This window comes from Harpia harpyja, chromosome 8 (assembly GCF_026419915.1).
Source record: "Harpia harpyja isolate bHarHar1 chromosome 8, bHarHar1 primary haplotype, whole genome shotgun sequence".
NCBI classification, from domain to species: Eukaryota; Metazoa; Chordata; class Aves; order Accipitriformes; family Accipitridae; genus Harpia; species Harpia harpyja.
In genome coordinates this window covers 18,200,832-18,218,631 of record NC_068947.1, presented here as the reverse complement: position 1 = coordinate 18,218,631, position 17,800 = coordinate 18,200,832, and the positions used below count along the sequence as shown (strand labels likewise).

Sequence of the window (17,800 nt, the reverse complement as noted above, 5' to 3'; positions counted from 1 at the left end):
ACTGTGCGCTGAAGCAGGACGGTTGTGGACTGGGGGAGTTCTTGTGGGCAAGGCCATCCCTGTCCTCGCTCCTAGGAAGGAAGGAGATGGGGGATTACCCCGGGGAAGGAAAAGTGGATTGCAGACATATGGCTGTCCCCAAATCCTAACAGCACAGCAATCCGGGGGCGGGGGGGGGGGGGGGGGGGAGCTTGGCAGCTGGCCACACTTGCCTGGGGGGTGAACCTATTCCCCCCCCTCAGGGGGCTCACATGGGGGAACCAGAAAGGACACCAGCAGTCACTTACTTTGCAGCTGCAGTTTGTATAAAGCCAGTTTGCCGATTGCACTTCCCCGAAGTTGGTAAGGTTTCTGGATGCCATCCCCTTGGAAGGCCTTTGTGCTGAGCTATGCTAAGGGAGGGAGAGCTCCAGGCTTTATAGGAGTCCAGGTCTTAGAAAACATATCTAAGCTCCCCTTTGCTTTTGAAAGCCTTGGCTAAAGGTGTGTACCACACCACACAAGGCAGGTCTAGCTGAAGCAAAAAGCCTAGCAGCTTCTAAACAGCACCTTACCCAAAACCACAAGAGAGTTTAGAAGTATTATGGGCTGCTGCACTCTTTTATGCATTTCAGAGCAAATGAGCACAGCATTATCTGGTTCAGGTGCTTCTGTAATTGTGATTCATTAGGCTAACCACTGCGCTGGGTGGCTAGCACCTGTGTGCTCCTGCCGGGCTGGTGTCAGTGCTCTCAGCTGTGATAGGAAACATATGGCTGTACTGGCTGGTTCCAGATTTTTCCCTCCTTTTGTAGTCAATTTGTGATCTATTTGTTGGCCTCTGCAGCACTGAAGGCGCTCTTGCAAGCAGCCTTTGAATGACCAGGGAGCATGATCAGTGTGATGGGTTTTATCCATCCTCCCCAAGCAGGCTTGTCCCTGTGCTCCTGGCATTGCATGGCTGCCACAGGGACCCATGCAGCTGCGGGCTGTGTTGACAGAACCTCTCTTACCCTGGGAACCATTTCTCCTCCACCAAGAGGCACAGGGAAGACTAAGGATATTTAGTCCTCACTGAGGATATCTGTGCTTTTCATATTATTCAGAGTCAGGCTGGAAATCCGGCTTCACCCCAGACCTCGGCTTGTGGGAGGCTGCTCCATGCCACCGGCTCTGAGCCCGCATATGAGTCTGGGCCATACATACACACCATAAATGGGTTGCCCAAGTGGGGGTCTCATCTCCTGGGCTGTGCAACTTCTATCAAAGTCTAAAAATACAAGGGAGAGCTTCACATGTTAACACTGATAGCTGTATAACATTTGCACTAATGATAATGGAGTTTGGATTTGGGGGAGGTGACAAGAGGTGAGCAGGAGCATGGCTTGAGTCCGAATTCATCAGCAGGCAAAAACATATGCATCTTTATCAATCAATGAAGCTAAAATAAAATTGTGGTCATTTGACAGCTGTAAGTGATGTATCTCTAAATAGTGGCAGTTCTGATCACTGAGAAATCCTGACTCCTGCAAGCTTGACAGAGAGTAATTAAGGGACAAGCTCAGCAGTCAATAAATGCCCCATGGGATTACAGGTTCACAGCAGACCCATGAGATGCAGGCCTCTGACAAAGGCCCCAAAAGGTAGTAAGCTGATCTTCATTTGTTCTGCAGTAGCTTATCAATCATGCTATTGGGCCAGCCCTGAGCACACAGCTTAAACGGTCACTTATGCATTTCCACTATTCCTTCTTTTACACTGAGCCTGTCTGCCCACTTTCTCAAGAAAGTTAAGGGATGTTAAATAATCCTTACTAAGCCCACAGACTGGTGGTGAGTAGCTGTACGGGAAAGATCACCTGACACTAAAACAAGACCATTTCTGGAATGAAACACATTAAAGCTATTCAACAGCATCTGTCAATATTGTATTTCTCTTTTATAAACAATGAGGATGCATGCCTGTTGCTGCCAAGATACAGATCTAATGAGGACATTGGCTTTCCTAATGGATAATCTCTAATCAGGCTTCTCTGCTACCACATGCTGCCATGCAGGAAAAGAGGCAGGAAAATACTATTTGTTGGGATATGGTGAGAAGGTCTCAGTAATCATATCTGCTACTATGTCAATTTGTAAGACTGCCCAGTGCTTGTCCCTCCTCCTTCAAGACAAAGTAGCTTTCTCAGTCATGGAGTGAATTTACAAGCAGCATCTGAAGCTAAGGAAAACATTTCTAGTGACACAGCTTGGTTTGTGGAGGCAAGGTGCTTTAGAAAAGGATTTGGTTTTGCTTTAAACACATCTACGTACAGAAAATATGAAGAGTAGCATGGCTGTGAATACAGCAGACACAGTGGACTGCATGTGCGCGGGCGTGTGGAGCTGGGACCTGTCTGAGCGGCGTACGAGCAGCCTAGCCGGTGACCTAAACACGTTTGGAGAAGGGTGGAAAAGGTTGCAGCTCTGAATCAGGATAGCACTTGTCTGAATCCTTAAATACCAGTGGGATTTAAATGCATCCCTAAGCGTTTTCCTTAGCTACAATTTTAGTTAGCTGAAATATAAAATATTCTGTTGAATCAAGGTGGGAACCACAGTGGTCTTAAGCTCCCTGCAGGTCTGTAGGTGCTCTAAGCTGTGCTCATGGCCAATGCCAGGGGGGCATGGGGACACCCTGGGAGCCCTGGAGATGGTCCCCAAGGGGAAGGGGCTCACTGCTGGCCTGAGGCAGAAGCGAGTGTCCTTTGAACTCCTTCACAGTCTCATCTTAAGCCTTTCTGTAGTTTCTTAAAAGGATGCCAATTAGCATGAGAGTCACAGGCTACCAAAGTGGTACTGTACTGCTGATTTTATACATATCTATATGTGTGTGTGTGTGTGTGTGTGTGTATATATACACACATACAGTGGCTGACAACGAAAACCTTACCTGGGGAGGACAGGTCAGACTGATAGGGTAATCTATCAATGGATCACTAAAAATGTCAAGGGAGAAAGCAGAGCAATGGGTTAGGCTAGTGGTCTGTGGCTGCTTGGAGGTTTTAGGGAACCCAGGTTTCATGGGGTAGTTCACATCTCAAATACACCCAGTGTTTGGGGAAAATTTATATTGGGGAGGGGAGGATATTGGGGGGATTTTATAACCAGTCACCAAGCTGCATTCTTGGAGCTGGGGGGCAAGGGCAAAGCCACACATCATGATGTGCTGCTTCATGAAGTCATAGCAGGTTAGTTAGCTCCTTTGCAGTAAGTGTAGTTTGTTAAGCTGCCATCCGAGTTTAACGCAGAAGCTTCCTGATATGCTGTGACTCTTACAAGCTACTAAAAAGGAAAAAAGGAAATAAAAAAAGAATCAAATATGCTTTATTTATTGTTTTCTCACTGTCACATATTACTTCCCACACAGCAAAGAGAGCTTCATTTTTTTCCCAGCACCTTTCTATAAGTGGTAGACCACTAATATTGACGGTTAAGTTGAAATGTAAAAAGTAACCAGAGTACTGTCTCTTAGTTTCAGGAAAACATTAGTAGATTTTTAAAAAATTGAACTTGGAATTCTTTAACCTCAAGGTCTAAGCCACAGAACAGTGTTCCTTAAAAAAAAAAAAAGGCTTTATGATAAAACTTTTATCACTTTGAACTTACTCATTTAAAAATATCTTAGCTGAAGGCTGTGGATGGCAGAGCAATAGAGTTACACAGACTGAAAAATAATAACCTGCTTTTCAATCATGGTATCAGAACGGTGCTGGTGGTCTGAATGACCTGTTTGTAACCTGATGATGACACAAAGACATGAAACTACCTTTGGAAGTACAAAAGCACCTTATAAGATCCTCTATGAGCTCTCACAGCCAGGGGCTGGTTTTCTTAACTATTGCTTATCAGCCCAACGTGTCTCTGCAGTATATCGCAGACTAAACTTCCCAAAAGCAATCACTGATGTTAAAGCTTCCTACTGCAGTACTTCAAAAGAGACCCTTCTCCTTCCTTTCCCAGAGGCTGACTGCTCTGAACCTCCTGAGGGAAACTCCTGGAGGATAGACACAGCCCAGAAGAAATGCTGGAAAACAGCAATAATAATTCCTATCTTCAAGAGAAGGAAAGGAAGAATCCAGGGAGTTTGGGGCCGGTCAGCTTAACTTCAGTTGCCTGGCAAACACTTGCATGAAATAACTATTTTGTAAGTAAGTAACTGGTAGGAAATGAGCAAGAGTTAATATGAATCCATCAAAAACAGGTCTTGTTAATCTGATGAATTCCTTCAACAGCTTAACAGGCCCTGTGGGTGGGGGCAGGGTTCCTTAATAAGCCTTTGATCCTGCCCTCATGGCATTTTCATAAAGAAGTAGGGTAATGACCAGATGACATATACTGTACGGTAGCCAAAAGTGCTATTAACTGTCCTATTAACTCTCAGAGCTTCACTGTCAAAACTGGGAGGATCTACAGGGGTCTGTCCACTGCCTGGATCTCCTTTATAGATGATTTTTAGTGAGTACATTTGCTAAATTTGCAGGTACTGGCAAGCTGGTTCAGGCAACCAGCATGGCTGGGGACAAACTGATCTTGACAAACTGGAGAAACAGTTTGGTAAGAAAAGAACCCACCACAAAAATGTGCAATTCTACATGGTGACAGCCCTAACCTCAGGCTGAAATTATCATTGCCTGTATCATGGGGGGGTCACCCCATTACCCAGTTAGGGCAAGGAGATCTCCTCACAAGGTGTGTGAGCAGCAGTATAGCCTTTGAGACACAGGACGACGTTTTTCTGCCCAACTCAACATGGGTGGAAAAGCAGATCTAGTTTGGGGCATTGTGTTTTGAGAAGGATATGGAGTAATTACAGAGGGCCTTGGGGAAAGCAGTGGTAATGGTGAGAAGTTTAGAAACCTTGAACTGTGTGGAAAGGCTAAATGAACAGAGATGTCTTCTAGTCTATAATAATATCGAAATGTATCACTTCTGAAAGCAGGGCTTTTGTAAGCAATACTATTCATTGCAAACTGACCTTGCCACGCAGCATAGCATAGCATAAAAGCTCACAGGGGGCTGCAGGGAGCGATGGTGTCAGGCGAAGGAGAGATTTCTCCACTCAAAGGCTTTCACTTTACTCTCACTTTTTGCAGAGGAAATACCTATTCGTACAAGGGAAAAGTAATCAATGGTAAGCACTAAGGTCCCTGGGGAAATATAAGGGCAATAAAACTTAACACTTAGTTGAAGCACCTGGGTAATGAACATTGCCACAAGCTGAAGCAAATACTGTTGATACAACTCAGGCTTGCCTGGCTCCATGTGCTGCACAGAAAAGCAATTGGTGGCTCCAGTCCTCTGGTTCCCTTTTTCCAGCCATAGGATTAGAGGTGGTCATAGTGGTGGGATAACCCTGGACAGACCAGGTCTATATATATAGCCCAGCATGTAGGAAGGCAGGGGTACAGCTCCCAACTGCTGGGTGCAAGGGGCACCCATCTCCTACACCCACCCTCATCCCTTGAAGTGTGGATGTGCCTGTATTTCACCCATTTCCTTTCACAGGCATCCTCAGAGCTAACCAGCTGGCACCAATAAAAGCCCCAGAAACAACAGAATTAATCACAGAGACAACATAGCAATAAATATAAATGTGCTTCACCTCACTGCACTACAAAGGTACAGTTTTTTGGGGGAAGGATGGGGTGGGAAATCTGCTGCTATAATGCATCACTGTTTTTTTTTTTTTCAGACATAGGTTTCTTCACATAAAAGGTTTAATTTCTCTTTCTTTCACTGTTAAAACATTTTGTTGGTGCCTGCAGTAGTTGCAGGAAAAGCTTTCAATTCCTGAGCATTGGCTGTATTCCTGTGAGATGTTGTTATCTTTGTGGTCAAGATTTGTTATAAATTGAATATTCTTGGCTCTAATTTCTAAGGGATTTTCATTTTGAAGTCAAGAATTGTTTTACTGGTGTCAGGAGCTGGAGAATATGGCAGTGTGACGATGTCAATGTTGCCTTCCCCTGTGTTTTTGTTTTTTCTTTTTGAACATCTAGCACCTGGAGCCATGGCATTACCTAATAACTGTATTTTAAAAGAAATGAAAAAGAGAAAAGATAAGGAAAAACAATTTCTCACAGCAAAGAACCTGAAGAGTGTTCCTTATGATATCAGAGAAAATAAAAATAACTCATTGTTGGAAGCTTCTGTATTTAATATATTTTTGTAGTAAGAGTTAATTGTATGAATTTTTACTTTAGTTGTCTGGGTCCTGGTTTCTAAACAACTGTGCTCAGTAGAACTGCAGTCTTTTCTTCAAAAGGGAAAAAAAAAGTTCCACTCCCAGATTATTGGAAAAAAGAACCCTGTCTCTTGTTTATTTATTTATTTAGAAAGCACATACAGCAATGCATGGGGAGGGGAAGAGAGGTGCAAAACAGGTGAGCATACAAATCCATCTCAAAAGAAATAGTGAGACACTTCCCAGATGATTAGTAGTACATCAGTCTATGTGAGCATTTAAACTGTTGTACCTCTAGATTAAAAAAAGAAACCACAGAGAATTTCTGAAGAACAAGGTAAATGTCTATATTTCAGAAATCCCACCACAATCAACTTGTAGGCAGCAATGTTTTTGTTTTGTTTTTTGTTCCTGATAGTTCCTCAAAGGGGTCTCTCTTGCTCATGCTATGGTTTCTTTCCTCAGTGTCCGCCTCTGGTGACAAGTAAGGATACTTGTGAATGAAGATTTCCCCTTAGTTCTCGACCTTTTCTTTAACTTCTTCTGATGCTTGAGTGAAATTCCAAGCTCCTCCATTATCGCATTGAAAGAAAGACACTGGTGGAAGATGGAAATGGCATTAAATACTTCTCATCGAAGGCAGAGTTCGACCATACCCTTTGCATAAATGGTGGCTTTTAGAAGCAAGGATCTGAGCCCTTACTGGTGGGCTCAGAAAGCTTCTCTGCTGAGTTCTGCCAGTTTTGAATAACCCCTAAGGTATAATAGGTGAGTCTGTATAAGCCATGTGTTTTGCCTAACTTGGTTTCCTCTGAATTTAATTTAACTTTGGCTTAACAAAAGCTGATTATGAATGTTTCTGAAATTCTACACAGACACATTTGCGATGTTTTGGTGGCTTCATATCATAAAACTTACCCTTTTTCAGTAGGTAAATTTCCTCCTGATCGTAAAAGAAAAAAGGTCGTCTTTTTTAAATCACAAGTACCTTAGCCACAAAAAAATGGGCATACTAGAGAAAACAAAGAACACCATTTTTGAAGATTTCTTTGTGGTTTAGTTATTTTCTCCTCACAAAATTAACAGACATTTCTAAATTATAGTGCAATCTTCAATCCTCTTCTTTCTTTGGAAAGAATCTTTTTCAAATATTGTGTATTGAAGGAGAAAAATACCACAAGTATAAGGTAGCTGAATAGTTTAGAAAGAAAGCAGAAATCTTTTGTTCTTCCCACCATCACAACATTAACAAAGACATTTCAGGTAAGTGGAAATATCCTTTAAAATCTACAGCTGGAATAATTACATGTAACGCAAAAAAAACCCCACAGAAGAGGCTTTACGTGGAAGTATCTAGCAATGTAAAAAAAATGTTCTATGAAAATATATATAAATACATTATTTATATATAAAATGAAGTGACGGTAGCAGTGTGAAACAAAGCTTTAACTACCTTACCTTCATCAAGTTGATTAAATCCTTCCTACCAAACCCTTTCTAGAACTGACCAGCTTTAAAACAACTGGTTAAAACTACAGTTCTTGTAAAATGACAGCAATAGCACACAGACATGGTTCTCTGTATCAAATACAATTTCCCTTCTAGAGTGATACCAATGCAAGGTAAGCAACGTTCAGTTCTTAACCAGTAATAATCCAATGGGGATCTAAGTTATACAGGGCTAAAAAAAGAAAAAAACAGATATATTATTTGAAAAGGAGAAAACCCAAGCTTTCCTAGTAGCCAGCTATTCTAGAGGAATATTTTCAAATGCAAAAGAGAGTATGACGGTAACCTGGATCAAGATTAAATAATTTGTTTAAAGTAGCAAAGGAATCCCAGAGAAGTGAGTCCCCTACACCGTGCTGCTTCCTCTCTATACCGTGCATAACCCCAGTTCTTTAAATGAGCTCAAGGCATCAGTGTGTGTGTGTATTTTAAATGTGTATGATCTTGCATATGTCATCATGTCCATTTGTGGGATGGGCTGCACACAGGCTAAGATCTCATAGTATGTTAAATCTATAGTTTAATATGCTCTTTCTTTGAGATACTTGATTTTTGTTCATCTAAAATTCGTAACTATATATAAATTAAGCTACTATTAATTCATGCCAGCCCCAAAATGTAGTGGACATAGGCCAGGGCAGTGTACTGCTCTTTTTTTCAAATTACTCTCTGGTAATAGCCAGGAATTTGCTGGTGCAATTATCATTTAAATATCCTCTTTGACAATGTAATACAGGAATTCCAGCATTACAGGAGTTAAAGGTGTCCACTGCAGCCCCATGCCCTCTGGAAGCAGCAGGTGACACAGGTATCATCCTAACAAACACAGACACTATTTCTATATCGCTTCAGGCTTTTATAGAGAGCAGCACCACTTATTTCCAGAACAATAAAACTGTATGCTCTAAGTGGCTGACTTAGCACAGATAATTTCTACTATCTTAGTTTTAATTGAGCTTTCAAAATCTAGATTACAGAGAGATTCCAGAACTCCATGGCAAATAAGGAAAGGATCATATTATCGATTTGTAGGATTGATTAGGTTTGTTTTTATTTTTATTTCCCTGTTGTTCTTACTAACCTATATGTTATGTGTGTATTCAATAATAGCCATCAGTCTCTGCAATGTGCATACAGGGATGATTTCTGCAGATGAAACAGTACATTCTACTGCCTTGTTAATACTGCCGTGTATTTTAATTTTCCAAACTGATTCATTTTATTCAGACTATGCAATTATCATAATGCCTTTTGATTTCATATCAACAAAATAGTCCCATGAAGATCATTTTACATCTGCAGATAGATATTGAAAACATATTGCTGGCATTAAGTATGTGAAGATTTTAATGTCTGACTACATGATTTGTGAAGTGCCCACTGGTTCCACTTCCAACTCTGTTTTGAATTTTAAAATCAATATTATCAGAAAGACTTCAAGCTATTCTTCAGAATGGCTCTTATGTTTAGGTCTTGTCTAAGAATTAAACTTTTGCCTAATTGTTCATCAATAGCAGTTGCATCTAAAACTGAATATAAAAACACTACTCTTCTTGTTGATGATCTTCTGTGTAAACTGATCATGTTTATCCACCCACAAAGTATGGAAATAGGACATTTAAAATCTGAAAGGGCTCTGCCTTATCGAGACTCTCTCTTATCCCATCCTGGCAGTGCAAGGCCCTAGTGGGTTGATTACCCATGATAGAGGTTGGAGCACACACACTCAACATGCATGGGAATGGGCTTGGCCATCCTACAGATAGGGTGAGTTGGGAGAGGGACAGGAGGAGGGTTTACAGTGATAGCTTCCAGGGTCTTACACCGTGAAGCTCCAGCTCCTGGCTTTGTGAAAGCACAAAAGCAGTTTTACTTTTATGGTTACTTTGCGCTTAGGTTTGAGGGACTTAAAAACCATTGGTATGAGTCTTGTCAACCTGAAGCAATGAATTAAATGTAGATTTATAGACCCTGGACTAAAACTTCAAAGATATTCCAATGGTTACAGACATAACTACGCCTCTCATTAATACAAAATTATTTTGTACATATTCCTGTGTCTGAGATCCTACCACCTTTGAGAAAACCAGTTGGAAGTGGCAAAGAGCATTAAAAACCTGGGAGACACAGGTCTTTCTCTGTCCCTTTGCCTTCACACAGAGCTTCAGATGGTCTAAAAGAGCAACCTGAGATGATACTTTGAACTTTCAGGGGTTTGGTTAATCATTCAGAAGGACAGTTACACGTGAACTTTCTTTTAAGCCCCAGGAAGCATAGCTCAAAATCCTATTTATCTCCAAGCTTGTGCATGCGATTAGGAAACTGAACAGATGTCTGAAAACTGGAATTGCCCTGAACTTTTCAAGCAGTAGAAAACTGTGGTACAGAGTGAGTACAAACTCAGCCAGAATGCTGTAGGATTTACAGGAAAATCACGGACAAGGAACACATTCAGTGGGGACTCCCAAGACAGCCCTCTGAACAGCACCATATCTGTAGCATAATTACAGTAGCCTTTAAAAAGAGGATGGTGACATTAAAATTCTATTTAAAAGGGTAATATACTGTTCTTTTAGTCTCATATTCAGATAGCCAGACTGAAAGGGTTTCTTTAAAAACCTATTTTTTTACATGCTGTTAAGTTCACTTTTGAGGTCTTGCCCAGAATGAGAGCAGACTAGGCACAGAGCAATACATTTAACAACAGAGTAATAAGTTTAACATTTTGCTTTTAGTCAGCTCAACTTTCTCATTCTAGGAGTGTCAAAATGCTGCAGGACATGGCATGTGAGGCTAAAAGGAAATGTCATCCTTTAAAAACAGGATAGATTTTGCTCTCCTTGTGATGTGAGACTTTCTCTTTGCCCTTTAGTCATTTCGGCAGGCTATAAAACTTGGTCATGAAGCTCCCAAATCCTTCCTTACACTCCCATACAGAAGACTGTGTTAAGCTTTAGGATAATTATAGATTCAGAATTTAGAAAATAACATAAAATAAAGTAGAAACAAGACTGAAAAAAAAAAGAATCTGTAGTCAGGATTTATTGATCTGCTGGTTATGCTGCTGGGCTACTGCTGGGGACAAGACTTTTCAATTGTATTTATTAATACCTTGCAAAAACAAACAAATAACAACAAAAAAAAGACAACCCAAACCTAGTGCACTGTGTTGGAGAACTGGGAACTATGAAAATCAAAGGAAGTTGGCCAGATTTTATTCTGGAACAGCACCTGACCAGCTCAGGCACGGAGAAGGAAGTGCAGAAGTCAGGATTTTTCTTCTGCCATGCCCTCCTCACTGTGAAGGACCCATAGCTGGGACACTGACATATGTCTTCTGTTGAAAGAAAAGTGATTTGTTTGTGCCTAGTGCACCAAAGGAAAAATATCCAAAATAGTTTCTCCTAGTGAGCAAACTGCTGTTGCGGCACATTAAGAATCTGTTTGAGCATTCTGTCACTGATGGCTAATTGCATGAGGAGATCACTAAATTAAGTCTTTTAAACTGTGAGAGTCTATTGAACAGTGATTGTCAAAACAGTATGATGGTAACGTATGGATTATTTGAACTCTTCCTCAGTTATATAAACTGTTTCTCGGTTTCTTCTTTACAAGAAAAAAAAAATCAGTAAAGCTACTTGCTGGTCTCCCAAACCATCTAAACACAAATGGGACGGCTCAGTGAAGGCACAGATGGCCACAGTTGTGTTTGGAGGTGGGGTTATGGCCTGAAAATGGAGGGGCTCAAGCTGACGTTCATTGACGAGGGGGAATTTGCAGACCTGACAACTTCACAGAAAATTCTGTTTTGCAAGAACCTCACTGAGATAGGAGATTTCTTCCTTCTCCCCCTTCTCCTCCTCCTTTGTTTCCAAAGAGCTAAAGCTGTGAAGCTTCAAGGCTTTGATCCAAGAGAGGTGACACAAGCACACAATGCCATGGCAGTACTTTGAGGAAATATCAATTTAGTTACAGAGAGCATTATTGCTGTGCTTGGTCTAGTTCTGCACTGCAGGCGTGGTGTTAATCCACCCTCCTTCTGGCTTTCTGAAATGGTGATCGTATTGCCTTTGTTCCTCTCATTCTTCTCTTGTCTTGTCCTTTCTCTCTCCTTCCCCCTGCATCTTTGCCTAATTGGTTTGCAGACTGATGAGGGCAGGAACTGCCACTAAATAAAAGTAGGCACACCGGCCGCAGCCAAATAAACCTGGCAATGGCTTGGGTCTAGCTTATTCACAGTGCCTTTGCTTTCAATGGTAGGTGGCTTCTGTGTGTCAAATCGTATGCCATTTTTTGCAAACACTTATAAATTTGAATATTTTGGGAGTTCTGATCAAAATGCAGCAACAGCAAAATAAAAACTAGTATAAAATAACATAAAGGTACGCTTATAGCCATTTTTCTCCCCACATAGCTCTGGCTATGCTTTACTGGTACCACAGAACCAGACCTGATGGAGTCTGTTGCGGCTCATCCATCACAGGCAGAGTTGTTGGCTCTGTGCTGATTGCACAGCAAGGTCCCTGCGCTGACACACACCTGAGAAAGGATCCAGTTTGATTATTGGGTCCTGGATGCAGTTGCAAGGCTGCAAGTTAGGAAGATGCAATGGTGACCATCTATATTTGTGAACAGATTATTTTTTTGTGGCCAAATTTCAAAGTATAGTGGTCATAGAAGCTTAGAGTGATGATAAATGGAAAATCTCTGAATGCTTTAACACCTTTTCTTGAAGCTTGTGTGTCTATGCAGGAGTCCTTCCAGGTGCCATGCACTTCATGGGAGATGCTATGGGCTGTGCCTTCCTCAAATCTCGCTGTTAACCTGAAGGCACCTGCTTTTTCCTGGAGCCATGGCAAACCTTGCAAAAACTGCCTTTAGAAGCATGGATTTGTTAGTGCTAGGGCGGCATGCCAGCTCTTCACTGCCTCAGCTGCTGGCGCAGCTGCTAAGGAGCAAGTAAGGCTTTTTAATAACTTTTTGTAGCTAGGTATGAATCTTTGTTATGGAAAGGAGAAGCTGCTTTGTAATTCCCACAGGCAAGCCAAAATCTGTGAGGTTGTCTGTGGGGACAGCTAGACACAGAGATACGATGACTGTTACTAACAATGTGACTGTTTCCTTGACAGATATGAAAATGTTTACCTAAAAAGTGACAGAAAATTTCTGGATTCTGCATTCCTCTGAAAAGTGATTAGAAAACTGGTCAAAGCTGCAACCCAGAGGACTTCTTGTGTAGAGCAATGATGGAGATAAACACATGAGGAATTTTCCTTCTCCTCTGAGTGTTGAGAGAATCTGAATTTAATTAGATTTAAGTCTCTTCTACTGGGAAACTGCAAACAAAAGTGCTTTCTTAAATCAGGGATACAGAAGATCTAATTCAGGTCTTTCCTGGTAAGAAGGCTCATTTTATGAAGAACCAAAGCTTTCAAGGCCCTATTCAAACAAGTTAAAATGCCATTTTGAGCAAGACAATCTCTTGCAGCACCTGGAGCAGAGCACAAACACTCACATACACGGATAAGCACTGGCAGAGAAGAATTGGTATAGCCTAGCTACAAGCAGTTCATCTTCGTTGCAAAAAATAGTTAAGCTTACTGCCAGCATAAATAATGCTGACCAAAAATTGTAATGTGAATAGAAGGAAAACACAGGTCACTGTATGGTATGGCTTTTGTCAGGAGCCAGGTATGAGAGAAACAATTCAAGAGGAGAGCAGAGCTTTGCTGCAGCACTTCAGCAACTGAGTGTGAAGGCATCCACTCGAAGAAGTTTTCTAATTGCAGTAGAGTCCAGAAATGGCCCCTCAATAAAACAGATCATTAACTTGTTTGATGAGGAGGAACTGCAGTGGGCAAGAAAACATAAAGTAGGTGTGAGGGGTGGGAAATGAATTGGTGAAACTGGTGGTAAGCTGGGATATAATGAAATACAGGTAAAAGGTAATCAGGTTTTGAAAACATGGTTGTTTGCTGTGGTTCATGACATCCTACGAGCTGGCATTTCTATACATTTTGTGTGTATCAGATTGTCGTCATATGGGTTTTGGTGGCAACAACAGATCCAATCCATTGTCTCCTGCCCTGTCAGTCCCCAGACTAGCTGAGGATTAGAGGAAATCAAACTGTTATCCTTCCAGGGTACAAAAAACATCCAGTGCCAACCTCCTACACAGAAGTTGCCTTGTGCATTTCAATATGCAAAGCAATGCCAAGGCTTCACTGTTTGATATAAATTGATATCCTGATTTTGCCATAAAGGAGTTTTCTATGTTACAAAGCCTTACAATAGTGAACATCATGAATTGCTCAAGCCAAGTCAATGGATTTATTCTGTGAAAGGTATATACTGGGAGTGCTTGAGGGTGCTTTTGTCGAATATGTTCTTAAATGTTAATGGTTACATGGCATAAAATTTAACTGATAGATATGATTTTGTGCTATGATAGTTACTTGGAGGCTTTGGCTAATGAATTTTAAATGGATGAATTAAAATTCATTAAATATTGACACTGGGAATAAGATATGCCAGCTAAAAAATCTCTGGCTGCTTATAATAAAGGTTCAGAAAGTTAATGGAGCCCTGCAGGTTATTTTCTGAGATTTATAAAGAACTGCCTGGCCCACTTGCAGAATGCTTCAGAAGAGACCAAGCAAAATATTTCTCCATGCTTTTAGTAATGAGACTGCCATTGGTTTACTCAGGTTTGGTAGGAGATGAAAAGGAGGTAAATAATTTTTCTTACCTGAAAAAGATGAATTACCCCATGTAATCACAAGAAGACAACTGTACATAGAGACTGATAATTCTTAAAATCTATTAGTCTATTGCACTCACTCTTCACTGTAGGTGTAATTATTTTCTGTGATATGCATTTAAACTGCCCAAATTTCCAGGACTTCAACAATTTGTGTTAGATAAACTTATCTCCTGCTGAAGCAAGAGGCACTTTGAAGTCATTAACTATGTGTTGGTGAGTACAACTTTTGCCATTATGTGCACTGTTTAAGTTTAATGCTTTCCATCAGACACACCTTTTTTCTTTCCTGACTATACAGTGTGAATTGAGGGCTGTGTTCGAATCCCTCGCTCCTCTCGGATTAACTTGCCACAGTCTAACTCCGTAGATAAGGTGGTGCCAGAGGTGGAGTTGGACGGATGGGTTTGCTTACACTGTAGTCCATAAAAGAAACAAAAGGCCTTGCATGCAAGAAAAGAAAAATGGATTAAATAAATAAATGAAAGAAGTAAAATTAAAAACAAACATGAGAATGAGATTCAAAAGCTATTCAAATCAAAGGAGATTCCATTTAAGGAAAACAGAAAAGTCATAGATTGTATTCAGCTCATGCTTTGGATTAGCTTAGTGATAATATACACTGTATAGCATTTTCCATCTAAGCTTCTTATTTCACCAGAATAAAAATAAAACAAGCTGTGAGAAATCAAAAAGTAACACTGGAATCGCTGGTGTTCTACTGTCTGTAAAATTACTTCTGGAGAAGTATGATGTTGCCACATTAACTCACTTAAAGATTTTAATTATTAAGAGACTGCCTGTAATAAGCAACACATTGCTGTGAAACAGTAGCACAGTTTCAGAAATGTTATATGTATAATATGTATATATGTATCCCTAAATACTCTGTTATTCACCCAACATATTGCTAAGTAAATTAATACTCCCTCATGATGTAAAGTTTTAGGTCTACTTTAATTATGACTTCAGGAATGCATTGCCTTTCCCAGACTCCTGAAGAGTTTCCAGGATATTCTGCACCATATTAGCATTTATACTAAACATTTTAGTTAGCTGCAACTGTTCTCCAAAACATATTTGAATGAAAGATCTCCTGAGATATGAATGAAACAAAGATATGGATACATTCTTTATACATTTTGTGCTAAAACTGTTCTACAGGGTTAAAGTACTAATCAGAAAGCTGCAATATGTGCAAAATACTTTCATCCTTTACGTCTGACTTATTCCAAGACAGGGACACTTTGATTAATATGTCCTGCAATATTGCTCCACACGAACTGCGTCTGTTGTTTGTAGACAGTTCCATTGCCTTTAACAGGGCTTGCTCAGGCACACGTGGAGATGTCTGCACGGTCAGGAGCTGCCCTCTCCTGCAGGATACTGTGAGGACCAAGTCCACTGACATTAGGTGTCATGGACCCAAAATAATACCAAGTGCCATCTGGAAAATGAAGATGCATGGTAGGATTCAGCTCACTTCCTTTCAGCTGTCTCTACAGCAGGTGTGTAGCCTTAGCTTATGGTGATCCCTTACCGGCAACAAGGAGATACAGGTGATTTATCCTATCCAAAACCAGATGTTGTCCTCATGATGCCCTCAGCCCTGGCTGCTTGTTTTTACTCAGGTGTCAATCCCTCTCATGTCGCAGCACCACTGCTCTACGCAGTGTAAACTGCACCTCTGAGACCGAGTGCAAAATGTTCTCCTTCTCCTCCCACTCATCCCTGCTGCCTTTGTTAAGGTTATTTTTCTCAATAGTAATTTCTGGCATTTATGTCATCAGCCTTGCAGAACTACACCTTGGATGAAGAGGATGAATTGCCTTTCCCATATAAAAGTGCAAAGTGAGCTTAAACAACTCACTTCAAAGTAGATGCCTCATGTCTAGAAGCCTGAAGTGAGGTGATAGGAACCCTCCTCCCGGTGATTGCATCAGGGGCCACTGATCCTGCAGTGCAATGTGACCCTCGTCCCTACGATAAGTCCTGTTGAAGTGAAGAGGATCAGGGCAGCTATAGCAGTTGAGGCAAACAGGGCCACATCAGGGTCTAGGACATGGCCAGAACCAAACCACCACCAGGGAAGGCAGCCAGAGTAAGAGGGTTGGCAGACAAATTCAAGAACAGACTCCAAGTTGCTGCTCATGCCTTGTTTCTTTTACAGCGGCTGATGGTTCAGTAAACAGGTGTTTACACTCTATTTTAATGATTGATTCTATCTCACAAACTGCTGTAATACTCAAGGCATGATTTATACACAGCATTTCCTTTGTTTTCCCTCTGCCCTTTTATATTGCTTATTATGCTTCAGTGGAGCTATTACCAGAATTTCTTTGGCTCCATAATCTTACTTTACTGTGGCATCCATCACCTTTCAGTAGGTGTCCCTGCTTTGAAGTGCATGCTTCAGCACAGTGTGTAAATGCCTGGCTGTGAAAAAAATGCTTTCTAGAGCAAGAGAAAAATTACGCTTGCAGATTTGGAAGTACATTCTTGTTTTTACTCAAAGGGCTGATGCTAATGCCATATAAAAAAAAAAAATCCAGTTGTGTTTTATTCCTTTCCAACATAATTTATACTCGAAGTCTTAAAGATCAAGCAGAAACTGTGTGAGAAATTAATTGCTCTTGTTCTGCACTGCCATACTAAGAAGCACTAATTGGACTGTGGATGAGGTACTTCTCTGTTCTCTTTAATAAATTATTTGTCTTTAGTACTAGAGACGCATGGTGAGAGTTCAGCAATACAAAATCTGCACGCCAGCAGAGAGACATATAATGCAGTCACCTCCACATCCACAACCCTCAGCCTCCCAGAAACATAAGCAAGCTGGAAATGGATGACTCACCTGCTCAATATCGCTGTTTTTCCTTGATTTATATATAAATTCACCAATGGCTACAAACACTGAAAGAACAAGCCCTGCAGCGAGCACTATGAAGATGCCCCCGATATTCTCCACCCCGAGAGCACTGGCTTCTTTGCTGTCCTCCTCGGGGCAGCCATTGCCTCGCCACCACTTTTCCTTCATCATGTGCAGCTTTCCCTCCTCCTGGAGCTGGAGGATGGCGATGGTGATCTTGTCTCGGTAAGGAGACCCTGCAAGGTGAGAGCAAGGCCCATCAGTGCCAGTTGCAGCAAAGGGAAGGCAGGGAGGGAGCAAGCTGCTGCCACCTGAAGCAAAAGTGCTCCCTTATCACAAGATTCATTATTCCATCTAGAAAGTCTTGGTTTCTCTTTAGCTGGAAGGGGGAGGAGGACTATCTATTGGTGTCTGCCCTGGGGACTGGAAAGCAGAAAGCTCCTTCGGTCCCATTACTT

At 41.3% G+C, this 17,800-nt stretch overlaps 1 protein-coding gene and 1 long non-coding RNA gene across 5 annotated transcripts in view; one reads left to right on the top strand and one right to left on the bottom strand.

Moving 5' to 3' along the window:
* Window positions 1-3,176: 3,176 nt before the first annotated feature.
* Window positions 3,177-6,743, top strand: LOC128144734 (uncharacterized). The gene is made up of 3 exons (XR_008236177.1): window positions 3,177-4,164; window positions 5,526-5,639; window positions 6,670-6,743. It is a non-coding gene; the product is annotated as an uncharacterized LOC128144734 (long non-coding RNA).
* Window positions 6,311-17,800, bottom strand: part of GRIK1 (glutamate ionotropic receptor kainate type subunit 1) — a 174,383-nt gene continuing 162,893 nt past the window's right edge. For 2 of the 4 annotated variants that reach the window (XM_052793923.1, XM_052793925.1), the window contains 3 exons: window positions 17,328-17,578; window positions 14,751-14,916; window positions 6,597-6,801 (listed from right to left, as the gene is read on the bottom strand). In XM_052793923.1, coding sequence (XP_052649883.1) covers window positions 14,767-14,916; window positions 17,328-17,578 — 401 coding nt within the window. In that variant the 3' untranslated portion in view covers window positions 6,597-6,801; window positions 14,751-14,766. Of the gene's footprint in view, window positions 6,802-14,750; window positions 14,917-17,327; window positions 17,579-17,800 lie in introns of all 4 variants that reach the window. The other 2 variants (XM_052793922.1, XM_052793924.1) reach the window with 1 other exon arrangement.